Raw genomic sequence first — 18,235 nt, 5'->3', positions numbered from 1 at the left:
GTACTGTGGGTCTTTGGAATCTTGTGACTATTGTGATGGCCAACCCAGATAAGAGTCATCAGATAAGCTTATAAAACTATAGGCAATTGGCAACTGACATGTCCTGTTAAGGTTTCAAAGCATTGGGATACAAGCACTATCACAAGTCCAAACCAAAGTTAATGGCACTATATCAGGTAGGCAGGGCCTATAAACCAGACCTTTCCATCAAATCCCACCCCACAAAAACAAGAAAAGCTCTAAGCCCCGAAATTAAAAAGAATAAAGATGTTTATTTGTTTTACAATGAACTTTCCAAAGGCACATATATAAAATGTATGATTCAGAATTTATTTGAAACAGCTTCTTAGTTCTATCATTCTCTGTCTTCCATCTTCCATTCCATCGGTCACTACTGAAGACAGTTTAAAAACTTTTTTTAAGCCAGCATAATAGGTTTAGGATTCCAGCTAGTGTTCAGGTCAGACAGGCTGTTCGGCTACAACTAGAACTAAAAGCCTTCTCCGGTGAGTTCCTCCAGGATTCCATGGCGTGAGCTCCATGACCCAGCTTTGGGGGTGGGGGAGGGATATGCATCACAACAGATGGCCTTGGCCTGTGAAATGCTCGTTAGAGAACAAATGTGTGCTCCTCGCATGGATGATCTGTGACAGCGGGTGGCCAAGAGGCCCACTCACACTTGGTGGACAGAGGGATTAAAGGAGAGTCCACAGGCTTAAGAAAAACTGCTTTCGACCAGACTACTGTGTATTTCCTGCTTAAGTTAGTGTTCTAGATGATAAGCTTAAATCACAACCGGAAAACAGGAAGGTAAAATATGCCAAAGGTGAGCACATATTCAAAGTAGCTTCTTTGGATTAAACCGTCATTAAGACAGCTGGGATATTTGGCTTGACTTTTAAAGAATATTGCTGGCAATGTCTCATTTTAAAATCACACTGCAATTAGAATTCTAGCAACTACCACAGCACTTAATTGTCAAAAAGCCACAATTGGTTTCATGATCAGAAAATAAAGCAGTACTTCAATGTTACTTTCTTTATAAAATGACTGAATTTCAAGAAATATAAAGGATCATTTGCTTTTAAAAATGTCAGCTTTGCCATATGGTGTTCCCGAGATCTGCTCTCAAAAACTTCTCAAGTTTTACCATCCACAGAGTCTTTATTCGTGACTGAGACCCATCTGTTGTTTTCCATCTGAAGCTGCAAAGAGTTAACATAGTTAATTTCTTCTTTACTCTCAAAGTAAAATTTATAAAAATTAAGTAACTATTTTCTTTTGCATCGTCCTTTAAACTTGTTTTTAAAATGTGAGTGGAAGATAGAAAACTATCTCACCTTCTTCAGTAGTTTAAAGCAAAGTGAGAGAAGCTGGACCAAAATAGCCATCATGGATCTTGTCTTTGTAATACATTTATCGACCTATAGTGACAAAAGGTGAGCAAATCAAACTCCTTTGCAAGGGGTACTTCAGAAGACTTCATCACCATTTACTTTTCAATGATAACGTTTCTCCATTATGGAACTCTAAGGGTTCTTGATAACCTGTGGCCCTAGGACACAGATGCAAGGATTGTGGCTGGTTCTCGTGCCCAGTTCATGAATCCCCAAGAATGGATGGAAAATCTACCCGTTCTACTTTAGGCTGTTTTGGGGCTCCTCTAAGCATTTAAAATAGTGGCAGTGAACCCCCTACTTTGCAATTCCTCCGGCACCCTGCTTGGTGGCACTCCAATTAATTCCCTATGAATGGAGTCCCTACTCAGGAGTCTGTGCCTTAGGCATGTGCTGACATTAGGATTTAAGGGAAGTGACTTAATGCTATGGAATTAATCCTGTCAAAAAGCCAATTTATTTGGTGAACCTACTGCTTCCTGGGTTTTTTATAACTGCAGATAATAGGTGACTCGAATTCATGCCAAGAAAAATGGAAATAAATTGCTCTTCTGTGGTTATTAGCTCTTTATTTGAAGAAAAGGGGGCTGGAGGCTAATCTGCTAAAGAAGTGTCAAAGTCTCAAGTGCCTACCCGGATAACCCACCCTCACTTTTACCTTTAGAAGCCCTTGATTCTGCACAGGGGTCTTCGTTATTGTCTGGAGCTGGTGGCATAGAGGGATTAGCTTGTTTATTTCCAGGAGAAGCATAAGCTTGTCGTCATCTTTCAGCTGAAATGTAATTTGGGAAGTTATAACAACTCCAGCAAACTCTATCTTTCAGTCTTAAATACCTTTACACCTTAGTAATACACCACAAAGTAGGCATTCATGACATCACCTCCAACATCAGGCAGGTGGGCCTGCGTTACCTGTTTTGAGAAAGCTTGTGCGCTTGAAGCAACCTTTAAGCCCTCTTCAGCGAAAACCTGGTGGGAAGAAAGAAATATCACTATTTTCGATGTATGTCTTCTGGATAGTTGGAAGGAAAAATGCTCATAAAAGGCCTGTCATGGTGCACCTACATTTTCTGTTGCGCCCAGGAAAACGCAAGGTTTTAATGGTATTCAGAAGGTGGCTTCCCCGACCTGCGGCAGCATCCATCCCTAAGGAGGCTCCTCTACACCTGGACGCCTCCAAGTACTTGAGGGTCCATGGACCTATGATGCTTAGCCATACAAACTGTGTCTGAGCTTCTGGAGGGATCCAAAGCTCACCTTGTAATAGCCCCAATTATAAAAGGTGACGGATTTTAGAACATGAGCCAAAAAGGCTTAGAACATCCCCACTTCCAGCCAAGCAAGATTGTTTGTCACCCACACACGTTCTTTAACCAGCTACTCGAGAGGAGCAATTCAGATTGGTTTTGCCTATTCACCACACATTTCACAACCCAGTAGGGCAGCGGTTCTCAACCTGTGGGTCGCGACCCCTTTGGCGGGGTGGGGGGGTCGAACGACCCTTTCACAGGGGTTGCATAAGACCATCGGAAAACACATATATAATTACATATTGTTTTTGCGATTAATCATTATGCTTTAATTATGTTCAATTTGTAACAATGAAATTGGGGGTCACCACAACATGAGGAACTGTATTAAAGGGTCGCGGCATTAGGAAGGTTGAGAACCATTGCAGTAGGGGCCCAGGATGATGGGAAAAAAACAGTGACAAATGATTTGGACTGATAAGAATATTCAGTATAAGTGAAAGATTCCAGGGGAGTAAAAAAATGAAGACTTAACTTTAAGTGACAGCAGTAAGAATGAAGTGAACAGGGCAATCTGAGAATGATTTGTGAATTAAAAAACAGGTTTTGGTCATAAATTACCATAGATGAAGAAGGAGGCAATACTTCTAGGGATAACATCACTCCCCTGTCCATTAGCCTTAACACCTTGCTGTCATAGATAAACTGATCTCAAGGTCAAATCATCCTTTGCATCCTTCCCTACCCTTTAAAAGGAAAACCAATGAGTTTTATACGGAGCTTCTAACCCAATGGATTGACTCACTCATATATTCCTCCTCATTCTACATGAATACTTTCTATTTTACATATCTCTTCTTCCCTTGTAGCCTGTAAACCCCTTAAGGGCAAGATCCACATCTGTCTCATAGTGTGTCATGGTTTTAAAACCACCATAAAACTGATGACTTCCAAACCCCTCTCTCCATTCCTGAACTACCCTGATATCAGTCTTCAGCAAAATAATGCTCCATTTCCACATTGTAGATCTGGTGTAGTCCCTTGGTGTCCCGTATCTCAGCAAATAGCACTACCATTTTCCCTCTTGATCAAGCTAAAAAAGCTTTAAAATATAGTCAGATCATGCTACTTCTCCTCAAAACCCCCAATGAGTTTTCCTCCATACTTGGGGGGAAAAAGTTTCTTTTCTTTTTTTTTATTTTATTTATTTATTTATTTAATTTATTGCTTAAAGTATTACAAAGGGTATTACATATGTGTCCATTTTATCCCCCCACCCTAGACAGTCCCCTAGCCTCCCCTATCCCCCAGTGTCTTATGTCCATTGGTTATGCTTATATGCATGCATACAAGTCCTTTAGTGGCTACAGAGATGTCGGATGTTACCACTTTCTTTCCGGCTTACTCCATGGCATCTACACTTGCCTCCTTATTGTTCCTCAGATTCCCCAGCCTAGTTTCATACCTCCGGGCCTTTATTCTGTCTGCCTGAAATAGTCAATCCCAAGGTAAGCATCCAGCTCACTTTCTCAATGTCTCTATGAAGATGTTATCTCCTTCGAGAGGTCTTTTCTGATGGCCCCTCTATCCCCTCTCTGTTCTTATCCTGCACACTTTCATCTCTAAGTCCTTACGTATGGGCGTTATATACTCGTTATTGTCGACCTCCTCCCATTAGAATGTAAGCTCCATGGGAACAGGGGCTTTGTTTTGTTCACTTTTGTCCATAGAGTCTAACCCAGGGGTGGGCAAACTTTTTGACTCGAGGGTCACAATGGGTTCTTAAACTGGACCGGAGGGCCAGAACAAAAGCATGGATGGAGTGTTTGTGTGAACTAATATAAACTCAAAGTAAACATCATTACATAAAGGGTACGGTCTTTTTTTTTTTTTAGTTTTATTCATTTCAAACGGGCCGGATCCAGCCCGCGGGCCGTAGTTTGCCCACGGCTGGTCTAACCCATGTGTCCAGGGTCTGACACATGGTACAAACTCCATAAATATTTGATGAACAGTTTACGTTCATCAGTTTGTAGGCAATTCAGCAGGCATCAGTGTCATGAACGCGCTCACACAAGAAGAAGGCGAGTAGTGGATCTTCTGCAGTGAAATACCCACTATGCTGTGGTATGACTTGGAATGAATCTAGAATTTATTCCAACTGTTTCAAGAGAAAAAGCTCATTTATAGTCAACTGTATAGAAAAATCCAGAGAAATATTTCTACAATTCTTCTGACTCAGCTGACAAACATCCTCTCAAGCTGCACCTCCCTTCCCTTGAGAGGCCCGGGTGGAAGCATGGGAATGCCAAAGACAATGGTATACAGGTGATTAAAGTGACAGATGCAAGAATGCTCTTGGTTCTGGAGGGGCGAGCAGACTGACAGGAGAGTCGGGAAGATAAGAATGAATCTTGTCATCTGCTTGTCTAAAGCATCTACCTAAGAGAGGAGAATTTAGCCCAGAATTGAAGTAGCAGCAAAACATGGAAATAAAACTTACCTCTAATTGATGAATTAAATCCTGGGAAGTTTTCAGTGGCCCCTCTCCCCTGAAAGAAATGAATTAATAAGAAAGTAAGAAAAAGTTATTGCCTGGGAATTAGTTTTGCAATATTAAAGTTATAAAGCATTTTGTACATTGAGAGATCCCAAATTTTGAAGACTGTGGAATAGATTCATAATATTATGATTTTATTCTTAAAGCAACTTTAATTATTACTTCTTGGACACTTTTTAAATTTTTAAATAAACATTAAACATCTTAATTTTACAATGTAAAGAAATTTAAATCTCACAAGTTATATTAAAGTTTTATTTTTACTATTTTTCTCATTTCTCATTCCACTTTCAACTAAGGGAGGAGTTCAGTTGTTTTTGATGAGGTATGTTATTTAAGTTTCAGTTCTGAGTGTGTAAAATAATCATAATAATATTTGTGTACCTCCCTCATCAGAAAGTTAGGGAGTATCAGATTGAAAACCACCAAGAAGAATTAGACCCTACAAATGAACAGTGAATCGCCACAAAGAGCAACACAATGCATGAATCTGGACTCAAAGGCATGAGTCAGGAGATCTGAAGTCTAGTAGCAACCAGTTCTGCCTCCTAACAACTATGACATAGGAGCAAATTTTTCCTGTTCTCAGGCAAACTGTTGTGAGAATCAAATGAAATTATGAAGCAGGAACCACTGTAAAGACTATAACACATTGCAATGGTCAGTGTGCTAAGTGGTTAGAGTGTCAGCCCGGGCAACAAAGGGTCACGGGCTCAATTCCCTGTCAAGGGCATGTACCTGGGTTGCAGGTTTGATCCCAGGCTCCGGTAGGGGGAAGTGCAGGAGGCAACCAATTGATGTGTCTCTCTCACATTGATATTTCTCTCTCTCTCTTTCCTTCCTTATTTCCCTTCACCTCATTTTCCCCTTCCATTCTCTCTAAAAAATCAATGGAAAAAATATCCTCCGGTAAGGATTAAAAACAACAACAACAAAAAATGTATAATGCACTGGTAAAGCTGAAATTTTTGAAAATTATAAAATGCAAAAATATAAACTATTAAGAAATATTAATTATATATAAATTATTAAGAAATTTATTTAAACTGTTAGGACAACATTAAACAATAGCCTGAGGAAGAGCTATAAAATTACCCAGGAAAACTACAAAACTGGATACTGTGAGGTCCAACAGATAAGTCTCTGAAAGAAGCAACTAGATGAGATTGGTAAACCACAGTCTTAAGGGAAAACAGGAAAGACTGTTGGAGAAAAAAACAGGCCTCTAAATACGCTGGTAGAAAACTAAGCCAGCTCGAGGTTTTACAATTCTATTACCAAGACTTGCCCAAACAGCACGAGGAGTTATCCATCACAGAAACGGATTTCCTTGTCCTGAGATTCAGTGTTCCTGTCCAATAACCATCTTCTAGCAACAAGTCCCATTCCACAGAACTTGAGTTTTCCCTACCCCTCATAATGCCCGCCCCCCCCCCCCTCCCCGTACCCCATGCTTCCCATCTCTGTGGGGTGCGTGTCATCCTTTATCAAAACCCACTATTCTGACTGTGAAGCAAAAAAAAAATGCTGACCATATCGTCCTGAAACATTCTGAAGTAAGAAACAAGAAATAAAAGGGGAATGACAAACAGGAACAAATCTATTCATGAAACTTTTATTAGGGCAGATTTTATACGTCAGACTATATTCATTAGTAATGTATTTCTCCAGTTTTTATCAGTCAAAATAAAGTTTTTTTAAAAGACCTGATTTTTATCACCATGAGATGACTAGCATGATGCCAGCCAAAAGTAAAGATCTTTGTTATTAGAGTTAATCTGGGCACATTTTCTTGTTGAGAAAACAAAAGAGTTCCATTTTACTTTCTTTTGTAGACTTGACTCATCAGATTTTTAAAAGATATGAACTAAGGAAGGTCATAGTGCTGGAAAGACTTAATCCCAGGAGAAGCTTGCTAAAACAATTAAGAACAAAGGAAGGAAACCACCAAAGAGGAAAGGTCACCAATAATGGAAAATATGGGAAGGTGTTAACAAATGACTGCTCAGCACAGAAAAAAATAGCTCAACTGTCATTTTCCCTTCGCCCTCCAGGAGAATGGTTTATCTTGAAGGAATAGAAGACACACGCAAAAGGGACATGAATGCTCTTCCTAATGAATGCTGAGTCCTCAGATTCCTTCCACTGGTACGCATCCCTCCCTCACGTCCCCATCCCACTGAAGAGGTGGCCATTTATCTTCTCAGACTTTCTGGAAATAAATTGGACATGGTAGCTCTTTCTTTACTTTTTCTCTTGAAAGTAAAGCTACCTTGGGGAGATTCCTGTTCTTTCAGGGGTCTTAAGAGACACAGTCTGTCTCTGTGGAGTAAGATTTCTTAATTCTAGCGATCATCTTTAAAAACCTACCTGCCTGTGGATATAAATTACATTGTCCAATATCAGCTTTACCGGTATAAATGTTACTGCCCCCCATCTGCCTAGTCTTTTGCTTATTTTTGTGTTTTGTTCAGAAGCTGGGTAGGGAAAGGGTGCCATTTATTGAGCCCCAATGCCCGCACAGTAGTAGAGATCCTACCTACTTTAATCGAGCTTAAGATTCCAGACTAAATGGATTACATTTCAGAATACTGAAACAACGTGCAGGTGTGAACCACTGCTGACAATATTTTCAAAATCAAAATGAGTAAAAGAGGGGCCATAATGTTGGATAGATCAAGTATTTTCCAGGTTTTCAAAAATAAAAAAGATAAGATTTCAGAAAATCAGTGAAAAGTTTGAAGTCATTCCATGAGAAAATTCTAGAACAGATTATTGAGCAGATAACTGATATTTAGCAACATGGTATTACTATCATATATACATATACATTATTTTACCATATAGGGAGATTATTATCATGGAAGATTTGGGAATGTGATCAACATTGACTTCAACAGGCATTTGCTCAAGAGTCTTGTGATGTGAACAAGATGAAGAATGTAGGTCAGATAATGGCAAAGTTATTGAAAATCTGTGCTACACAACCAACAGTGACTCACAGAGATTTGGCACTCTATTGAGGTGGTAGGCCTAATGGCTCTATTCTTTGATCCGTGTCCATTCAATCATTTGTATAACGATTTAAAAGGCATGTTTTCTAAACTTACTGATGCTGGCTGGGTTGATGTATAGGATAAAAAAAGTAAAATGCAAAATTATGAAAAGAATAGGATATAAACCTAGAAGAGGGTCTCTACTACACCTAATCTTAATTGAATGTCTTCTTGTTGCATTCACTTATTTAAAACAAGAAGACATATATAGGCTTTTACCATGCACACTGAACTGACTTTGACCTACCAATGATTTCACATGGCATTTTTTCTCTACACTAGATATTAAATTGATTTAAAAAGATCAAAATATGTTTACCTAGTAAATAAATATAGAGAATAGGCCATCCTGGACATGTTCCGCCCATATCGAACAATCTCATTCTCCTGATTCTCCCACTTCTCGATCTCACAGTTGGCATCGGAGGTGAGTAATCCTAGCTTAAGTCCAAGCTTTGCAATCTTGGCTTTCTCCTATAAAATATGGAGAAGATATTTTAATCACACAATTTTGTTATTACCGATATAAGAGGGAGATTAGAAGTAAGATTATGACAAAGAAAAAGGTCTTACCTCAGAGTCAGACTTCTCTGGCTTTAATGATTTCAGGTTTGCATTATTCTTCTGTGACATTAAAATAAAAGATTAAGGTCACTGTGAAGGAATACAATAGTACTAGGAAGCATAATAAAACACCTGTAATAAAGTTGTAACCTAAACATTTTCAGCACATACTTAAAGTATATTAAGTTAAGTTAAAACAAAGAACTCTACCAGTACTCTACCAGTATGTGAGCTCAGCTTGGAACAGGTAGGTAGGTAGAAATCTGGCGAGAGAAACGTAGCAGTGTCTCAGAAGGACCTAAGGACTCTGGCATTTTCCCAGAGTCGTTATTATAATTATTCTTCTGAAATGATATAATAAATTTAGCCACCCTCTGTAGATGTCCATCTGATCCTAATATTATGACTGCAATTCAACGCCTTTACCCAATGTGCCCTTTGAGGGCTAAATTTCAGCACCTTTGTTTCACTGATATCCGGATTCCCAATCTTTCACCCAGCTTGTATGGAAGATTATATCCAGAATTTAGGGTTTAATATTTGAACCAACATGTTGGACACACCCCTATATTTGAAACAGCAAGTCTGTTTCTATGTGAGCTATTTGGAACTCAAAATCTATTTCCCCCACTAGTTAGGTTACCAGGCTTGCCTGCAGGTGCCTATTGCCTAGAACAGTGGTTGGCAAACTGCGGCTCAAGAGCCACATGCAGCTCTTTGGCCTCTTAAGTGTGGCTCTTCCACAAAATACCGACTTCTGCGCATGGACCACGAAGTTTCAATCGCACTGTACATGCATGCCCGCACGTGGTATTTTGTGGAAGAGCCACACACACTCAAGGGGCCACAGAGCCGCATGTGGCTCGCCAGCCACAGTTTGCTGACCACTGGCCTAGAAGGATAGAAAGCATTACCCATACCAATGATCCTTTGAAAAATATGTTCAGAAGTTCTCAGCGATGGCAGCCCAGGTTGGACATCCCTCTCACTCTGAGATCTGCTGTGAGCTCCCATGGTTGGGGCAGGAGTTCCAGAACAGCCAGACTCATGGACATAAAGGGTCCAGGAAATGCAGGGAAACTTTTTTTTAAGGAAACATTTATTTAAACAACTAGAGCAGCGGTTCTCAACCTGTGGGTCGTGACCCCTTTGGGGGGGGTCAAATGACCCCTTCACAGGGGTCGCCTAAGACCATCGGAAAACACATATATAATTACATATTGTTTTTGTGATTAATCACTATGCTTTAATTATGTTCAATTTGTAACAATGAAAATAGATCCTGCATATCAGATTTTTACATTACGATTCATAACAGTAGCAAAATTACAGTTATGAAGTAGCAATGAAAATAATTTTATGGTTGGGGGTCACCACAGCATGAGGAACTGTATTAAAGGGTTGTGGCATTAGGAAGGTTGAGCACCACTGAACTAGAGGCCCAGTGCACAAAATTCGTGCATAGGTAGGGCCCTAGGCCTAGCCAGCAATCAGGGCCAATCGGGGCCTTCTAGCTGCCAGACAGGGCCTTCCTTTGTTCTGCGCTGCACCCTGGTGATCAGCGCATGTCACAGCGAGTAATCGAACTCTGGTCTCCCTGTCGACCTCCCAAGGGGACACTTTGCATATCAGCCTTTTATATACATAGACTCTCTCTCTCTGTATACAAAGTATAAATTATAATAAAACAAAACACTCATGTGCCCACTTAAGAAACAGTCACCATCAACACCTCTGAGGTATAGGTGTACCTCTCCGTTTTTTGTAGCCTCATTATTACCATGACTTATTACTTCTAGCCAGCTACTGTGTCACCAGTTTTACTGTAGAGCCAAACCTCCTCAACTTTTCCCTTTTTTCTACTCCATAGTTTATATTTGCCATTTAATATAGTCCTTTTGAGATTTTCTAATGCTCTTTGCTATAGAAGAATTGGGAGAAGTTCAAGGACAGAAACTAAGTACAGGGAAACTATAAGGTCACACACACACACACACACACACACACACACACACACACACACACCAGCTGCCTCTTATGTTCGTTAGAAAATAAACGGAGATGACCAATGATCTCTTTGGCTCCTCCTTGTAAAGTTGCATCATCTGTATCTTCTTAATCTAGTAGTCTACAAAGCAATTAATAAAGCATTTTAAAAAGATAAGAATACCTACAGGTTTTTAGGTTTTATTTAATTTAGAATTTTATGTTCCATGTTTCCTTTTAAAATGAGTCCTGTTTTCATTATTTTTAGGTTTACTTTTACAAATTATTATTAAAATATTTTATGAAGATACAGGAAGCGAATTGCTTGAAAAGGTACAGAAACCATTTTAATCATGCAACCGAACTTGCCACCTAGTGGACACTACTTTGAAATGCAGTCAGGTACATCAGCTTCAGTTATGTAAAGCTGTACATTTCAAGTCTCTAAATATAAATAGCATGGCATAATCTCATCAAGGTAGGAAACACTAAGAAAGTCCCTCATCTGTAGAAAATGATTCCAACATGACAATGTGAATTAGATAAAAGACATGAAGAACAAATAGGCCTCTGACTTCAGATTATAGCTTCTTATTAATCATGCAATCTGTTACCTATTCCCTCAAACTCCAAAGCCAACACAAATAATCATAATATGAACTGAAACTAGATTTTACTCAGAATAACAACTATGAACAATCAACATTTAATACCCTTTTTTTTAATGTCAATTATTGGGGGCTGGGTAGCAACAGGTAGCAAGAGCGTAACTAAGTTCTGAATAAAAAACATTCTGAAATGCACAAAACTACTTACCATGGGCTTTGGAAGTGAAAGGTAGCCATACTTCTCTCCTACAAACAACATATATAACTTAAAACAAATTTTCCATTATTCACATCTAATTTTAAAATATTATTAAATAAACAGGAATGTCAGTCTATTATTTTTAAAATTTTGTCTATTAATCACATAAGATTGAGCAATAAACATGTAACTTGATGGTGAACACAGAGACTGTCAGCAGTCGTATCTGTGAGGTACCTATGTGGCCGTCTCCAGCTCCTCCACCGCCACCATGTCACTCACAGTGAGCGCTTCCACGGCAGCCGGCCTTAATGAGACCCCGATCTGCAGGACCAGTTATCAGTGTTTGCCTCCTGTTCCGCAAGCACCAGACCAAGCCATGTACAGCTACCCCCACCGCATGTCCTCCCAGTCAGGGAAGAAGCTAGCTCTCGGGCACAGATAGGAAGATGAGAAAGCGCAAACAACACTTGCTGGGAACTGACGTGTGGCAGGAAGCACAACTACTAAGGAAAGGATATGTGGAACGCCCACTTCATCCCTGCCCTTTCATTTTTCTGGCTTCTGGGTCATGTATAGAGTCAGGTTACAATGAATGACAGATTTTTTTTTTAAAGCTAGTTTGTTATATCTGGGACAAAAATTCAAGGTAAGATTTCAACAGTGATTTCTTCTTGGTTTCAAGGAAATTGTGTTCAGCCATAATATATTAGGTGAAACCATATAAGATTGCTGATACTCAACAACTTTGAAATAAAAAACAGCAATTTCATATAGTTCCACATAATTAAAGGCAATACTGTAATATGTAAAAACAGTAAATCACACCCTTCCTTATGGAATGACTATTACACAAATAGGGCAAACTTGTTCATAACGTATTTAAATTTTCATTTAGAACTGTGCTGTTCAATATGGACTCCACTAGCCACATAACACTATTGATCAATTGAAATATGGCCAGTCTGTATTGAGATGTGTTGCTGTAAGTAAAATCCATACTGGATTTTGAAGAAATAATACACAATGAAGGAAAAATACCACATGATCTCACTCATTCATGGATAATAGAGACCATTATAAACTTTTGAACAATAATAGATACAGAGGCAGAGCTGCCTCAAACAGATTGTCAAACTGCAGCGGGAAGGCCGGGGAAGGTTGGGGGGCAGGAGGTAGGGGGGTAAGAGATCAACCAAAGGACTTGTATGCATGCATATAAGCATAACCAATGGACATAAGACACTGGGGGATAGGGGAAGGCTAGGGGACTGTCTAGGGCGGGGGGGAAAAAATGGACACATATGTAATACCCTTTGTAATACTTTAAGCAATAAAATTAAAAAAAATAATACAAAGAAAAAAATGAAGATCTCAATAATTTTTAAATATTGATTATAAATGGAAATAATATTTTGGGTATGCCAGATTAAATAAAAATAGTATTAAAATAAATTTCACTTGTTTCTTTTCAAAATTTTATTGTGCCTCCTACAATTTTTTAAAATATATTTTTTACTGATTTTTAGAGAGGAAGGGAGAGAGATAGAGAGTTAGAAACATTGATAAGAAACATCGATCACTGCCTTTGCACATCTCGAAATGGGGATCGAGCCTGCAACCAAGGTACATGCCCTTGACTAGAATCAAACCCAGGACCCTCCAGTCCGTGGGCTGATGTTCTATCCACTGAGCCAAATCAGTTAGGGCTGCCTCCCACAACTTTTAAATTACATATGTGGCTTGCACTGTATTTCCATTGAACGGAGCTGATCTAGAAGATGACCTGTCATTACAGGTCAGCCTTAATGATACTTGGAAATAGCTTTATGATTCAAACCATTTCTTTGTAATGTCAGAATTGTAAGGGGATTTTATTAATGGTTTTCTGGTCTCAGACTTGTGAGAGAAAAATAAAACTTTAAAGAGGAAGTAGTAATTTCCATGCCTTGTCTCCTAACCCTGATGTAAAAAGTGCCAGATTTGGCTGTGAGATTAACAGAAGACTGTCTTCAAGTCACTCAGACCTCAAAACTCACCATCTATCTTAATTCAAAGTGTGAATCCTGTCCATAGTACCTCTTAAAAGTGATCTTAATAAGCCAGAGAAGAGGGCATAATCATTACTTAAAGATAATTAGCTTAGGTGAGCAATCCTGTGTTATCTACCCTTGTGATCCCCTGTAGTGCCCATGACCCTGAAATGTTCACATTTACTTTCCAAAAGGGAAAAAATAGCCAACTGTTTCAGTATTTCTTATTTCTCCAAGGTACAAAGAGTTAAAGAAACCAGAAGGTAGGGAGAAATAAATCCATAAGAGAGCCTATATCGTCTGGTCTGCTACATTCCCATTCGCCAGTCCCTAGTCGCCAGCAGTCCACTCCCTGAGGACCTCTTTCAGGTACTGTACTTGGCTTTGCTCCCCATTCCTAGCCCTCAGTGAGACTCAGAATGCTTGATGATCATTGCAAAACCGATCATTCTTAGCCAAGTAAGTTGATAAAATACAAAAAAAAAAAAGATGAAACTGAATCATTTTCTAATTTTATAGTTTTTTCCACACAAGTCTAATTATTGCCATTAATTTGAAGCAGAGCAAGGATATATTGACTCAATTATGTTTAGCTATTATATCAAATTAAAGAGGCTGTCTCTGATGAAAACATGTTATAAACATTAGGAATAATTGGAAAAACAAATATTTGGGGAGCACATACTTGGTACAGATATTTGTTTTACAGGATTATTTTCAAAGCACTAAATCCTTTGTTTAATACCCCCTACATCAAAACCACAATTGTGCCATCTTTATTTCTGAGTTTATACTTCAAGATCAATTAAGCTCACCATTAAGTCCCAAAGGCCCTCTCATCTTACGAGAGTACCAAAAATGATTTCTTCTGAAAACCTAATTGAGAAGTACTGTTCCCGTTTTCAATATTCAGAGCTTTTCTGCATCTCCTCAAAATAAAACAAATTCCCCAGGAACATAGAAGCCTCATCATTTCATTTCACTGAAGATGTGCTACATTATTCCCTATGAGAAGTTCAGTTAGCTTTTCTGGGTTCCAGAGGGGCTCTATATGACATGCTCGATCAGAAAAGAAACCATGTCCCCAGACCCACTTAAAATGAATCCCTAACCACTGAAGGACAGGCAGATTATTGGCTAACTTCAGGAGTGGGATTGACAGATTCAAATCCAAACCCAATCGTCAACCTCAAACTCTTCTTTACTTTCACATTCAATCACCAAATCCTACCAATATTATTTGTAAGATTGTTCTGATATCAGTCCTCTTATTTCCATTTCTATTACCCTCGCACCATCATCTCTTGTCTGGATGGATCACTTCCATGTTCCAGACTCATGTGTTCCCCAAATAAACTTGTATTTATCCACAAGCATGTTCTTCTTCCTGTACTCCCCATGTCAGTGACCAGCACCCATGCATCCGACCTGCCAGGTGATGAATTACATGCAGGGCTATGAAACAGGGCTACCACACATCCTTAAACACGAGTTTGGTCATGTGAACTCTAAAGTGGGTCAAACAGAAGCAAGGAAATTCAGCTTCCTTAAAGGAGGGATAGAGTCTGCAAACTATGAGAGAAGGCTTCTTCCTGACATCTGTCTAAAATAATCTCAAGTTCTCAATACTGCTACATACTCATCACTAAGGGAAAGTGAAGTCTTCTTTATCCGGTCCCTTCTAATATGAAGGCTATGGCCTCGCTGGAGGTTTGGTGAAAAGACAAAAGGCCAGAAGACAAATATTGATTTTTGAGTTCTTTTTTTAAAAGCATCTTTTTATTGATTTCAGAGAGGAAAACAGAAACAATGATGAGAGAGAATCATTGATTGGCTGCCTCCTGCATGCCCCCCACTAGATATTGAGCCCACAACCCGGGCATGTGTCCTGACCGGGAATCGAACCATGACCTCCTGGTTCATAGGTCAACACTCAACCACTGAGCCACACTGGTCGGGCTGATTTTCGAGTTCTTAAAACAATCCCATGAGGCCCGACTGTGAAATGTGAGTGTCTTGAGTAAACAGAACAATGACCAAACTCCCAGGATGACTTCAAATATGAGAACACTTTCTCATTGCTTAGCATGTTGTTTGCCACTTAATTGGTTGGTTCCAAGATAGTTGCAAATATATCTGATAATTTTCCCAGTTGTGAGAGCCAACATATGCAGGACAGAGCTAAGGTGGCTAGAATACAGCAAAGGCTTTCCAATGACAGTTATAACATGAGTTATGACAGTGGCAGAGAGAAGCGGGATGGAAGAATGCCCTCGGTGCTCTGGGTGGCAAGCAGTGCAGGTGCAAGGTTGACAGGCAGGGCTGTCATAACCACACAGAGCAGGGAGAGCAGCACCGTGACATGGACTCAGCCCAATCGACAACAGCGAACTCAGAGTTGGGCTTCGTGGAAAAAGCTCTTCTTATGAGCTTCATGATAAAAAGCAAGGATAAAGAAAGGCACTGTAAGAAATCAACCAGCTCTGTCTCAATTAACCCCACATAGAGATGGCGTCTCGCCCTAACCGGTTTGGCTCAGTGGATAGAGCATCGGCCTGCAGACTGAAAGGTCCCAGGTTCGATTCCGGCCAAGGGCATGTACCTTGGTTGTGGGCACATCCCCAGTAGGGGGTGTGTGGGAGGCAGCTGATGGATGTTACTCTCTCATCGATGTTTCTGACTCTCTATCTCTCTCCCTTCCTCGCTGTAAGAAATCAATAAAATATATATTAAAAAAATAAAGATGGCATCTCATGTCTTTACCAGTTAAACGGTGGGCATCCCATTGATAGAATGCAGCAGAGTTTTTCCTCCTAAAAAGAAATTCCTGTTCCGCCATAAGGAGGTGAAAGTAATCCTGAATTTTTCCCCAAAAATACGTTTTTATTGATATTAGACAGAGAGGAAGGGAAAGGGAGAGAGAGAGAGAGAAACATCGATGAGAGAGAGAAACATCGATCACTGCCTCCTGCCTGGGGATCGAGCCTGCAACCCGGACATGTGCCCGAACCCAGAACTGAAGCAGCCACTTCTCAGTGCATGGGACGACGCTCAACCAACTGAGCCACACCGGCCAGGGCAAGCGTGAATTTTTTAGGATAGGATACCCAAACTTAAAGAAGACCTAAAGAAGAGGTCATTTACATAATATCCAGCTTGAAAGTCAAAGAAACTGCAGTGACCATGTCGTCTAAAACAGGTCTACGCCTTTTCCTGTTTCAAGCCTGGTCTATCCGCTGAGGGTGCGAGTGCCAGGAAAGGCTGGGAGGCCACTTCTCTTCCTTTCCTAACCAAGTCCTAGGGCTAACTGGTCACTCTCCTGTAAAGGCGGATCAGTTACATCACTTTACCTTTTAATGCATGAAACTTGCCTCACATAAAAGCCCATGGAACCATAAATACTGTATCAAAGCATCAAAATGATATGCCATTCAGGCTAGCCATCACAGAAATCTTTAAATGTAGAAGCATGGTAAACTTTTATTACACTTTACAAATTATGATATATCTATGAAGTCTATACCATTCCCTGATTTTTAAGCATATCAGCAATTATTCTAAAGAAATATTTTCAAAAATATGAAATGTTTAAAAGTCCTTAGTCAGTGAAAAATATCTAATTTGATGTTATTATGACTTTAAATGCATTTTATTTTAAAAACTAAGCATGCTTGACACGAACAGAGGCCATTTGAAGGGGAAAATATATAAAAATACAAATAACAGGACACACAGTACAATGGGAAATAAACAAAAACCCCAGTTGATGTTAAAATAAAAAGTAAAAATGATGCCCTCCTGCACACTGTACGGTGTTATTCTACATGTTGTAGAAATAATGAACTTACCCACCATAGGAAATATTCCCAGGTCAGGAGTCATCAAGGAAAACGATTCCATCCAAATGGAAGGAAAGCAATTCAAAAATCAAACAACTACATTCATTTCATTATGAAATTAGTAGAAATAAATCAGATAATCACTGTGTTGCAGAAGAAATTTGTACTAAAACTAAAAAGCAATTTAGAAGAAACATAAAATGGCTTACTGTCAATAGGAAAACTAGAATGCTAATATTAATTCAAAGAAATCTACTACGCTATTGTACAACGAACTTTACTCCTTCGATACTAAATAAAGGACAAATATTATTTTCATAATTTTTTGTGGAAGATATCTTACTATAAAAATAACTCAGGATATGACAAGATAATTCATTTTGCATCTCAAGTGTGAAATTGAAAAGCTAATAGCGTTACAATAAGATAATAATATATTTCAATATGTGGACAGTCTCTCACCTCGTCTTCCTTCAAACACATCATTGATTTCTCTTAGCAATGTTGACATGTCACTAATTTGGGATTCCCATGCTTCACAAAATACATCTAGGTTTTCTTTAGCAATTTTACTAGATGGATGCAATGTCAATGTTTCAGCAGCAGAAATTATCTAAAGAAATACAATATAAACAAGTGTGATTTTTAAAATCTTAGCTCTTAGAATCACATGAAAGAACAAACTTAAGTCTGTACTGTCCAAACCAACTCAATAAACAACTATGGAGTCATTTCTACAGATA

The 18,235-nt window shown here is 39.2% G+C and overlaps 1 protein-coding gene across 3 annotated transcripts in view; it reads right to left on the bottom strand.

Annotated features, from left to right (window-relative positions):
• Positions 1 to 252: 252 nt before the first annotated feature.
• CTNNAL1 (catenin alpha like 1) overlaps positions 253 to 18,235 on the bottom strand; it is a 54,502-nt gene continuing 36,519 nt past the window's right edge. For 2 of the 3 annotated variants that reach the window (XM_036330097.1, XM_036330096.1), the window contains 9 exons: positions 17,955 to 18,105; positions 11,630 to 11,667; positions 8,837 to 8,887; positions 8,583 to 8,737; positions 5,151 to 5,199; positions 2,310 to 2,366; positions 2,056 to 2,169; positions 1,341 to 1,424; positions 253 to 1,205 (listed from right to left, as the gene is read on the bottom strand). In XM_036330097.1, coding sequence (XP_036185990.1) covers positions 1,140 to 1,205; positions 1,341 to 1,424; positions 2,056 to 2,169; positions 2,310 to 2,366; positions 5,151 to 5,199; positions 8,583 to 8,737; positions 8,837 to 8,887; positions 11,630 to 11,667; positions 17,955 to 18,105 — 765 coding nt within the window. In that variant the 3' untranslated portion in view covers positions 253 to 1,139. Of the gene's footprint in view, positions 1,206 to 1,340; positions 1,425 to 2,055; positions 2,170 to 2,309; positions 2,367 to 4,527; positions 4,809 to 5,150; positions 5,200 to 8,582; positions 8,738 to 8,836; positions 8,888 to 11,629; positions 11,668 to 17,954; positions 18,106 to 18,235 lie in introns of those variants that run through there. The other variant, XM_036330098.1, reaches the window with a different exon arrangement.

Source organism: Myotis myotis, unplaced genomic scaffold (assembly GCF_014108235.1).
Source record: "Myotis myotis isolate mMyoMyo1 unplaced genomic scaffold, mMyoMyo1.p scaffold_m19_p_12, whole genome shotgun sequence".
Classification (NCBI taxonomy): domain Eukaryota; kingdom Metazoa; phylum Chordata; class Mammalia; order Chiroptera; family Vespertilionidae; genus Myotis; species Myotis myotis.
This window is presented reverse-complemented; position numbering and strand designations above follow the sequence as displayed.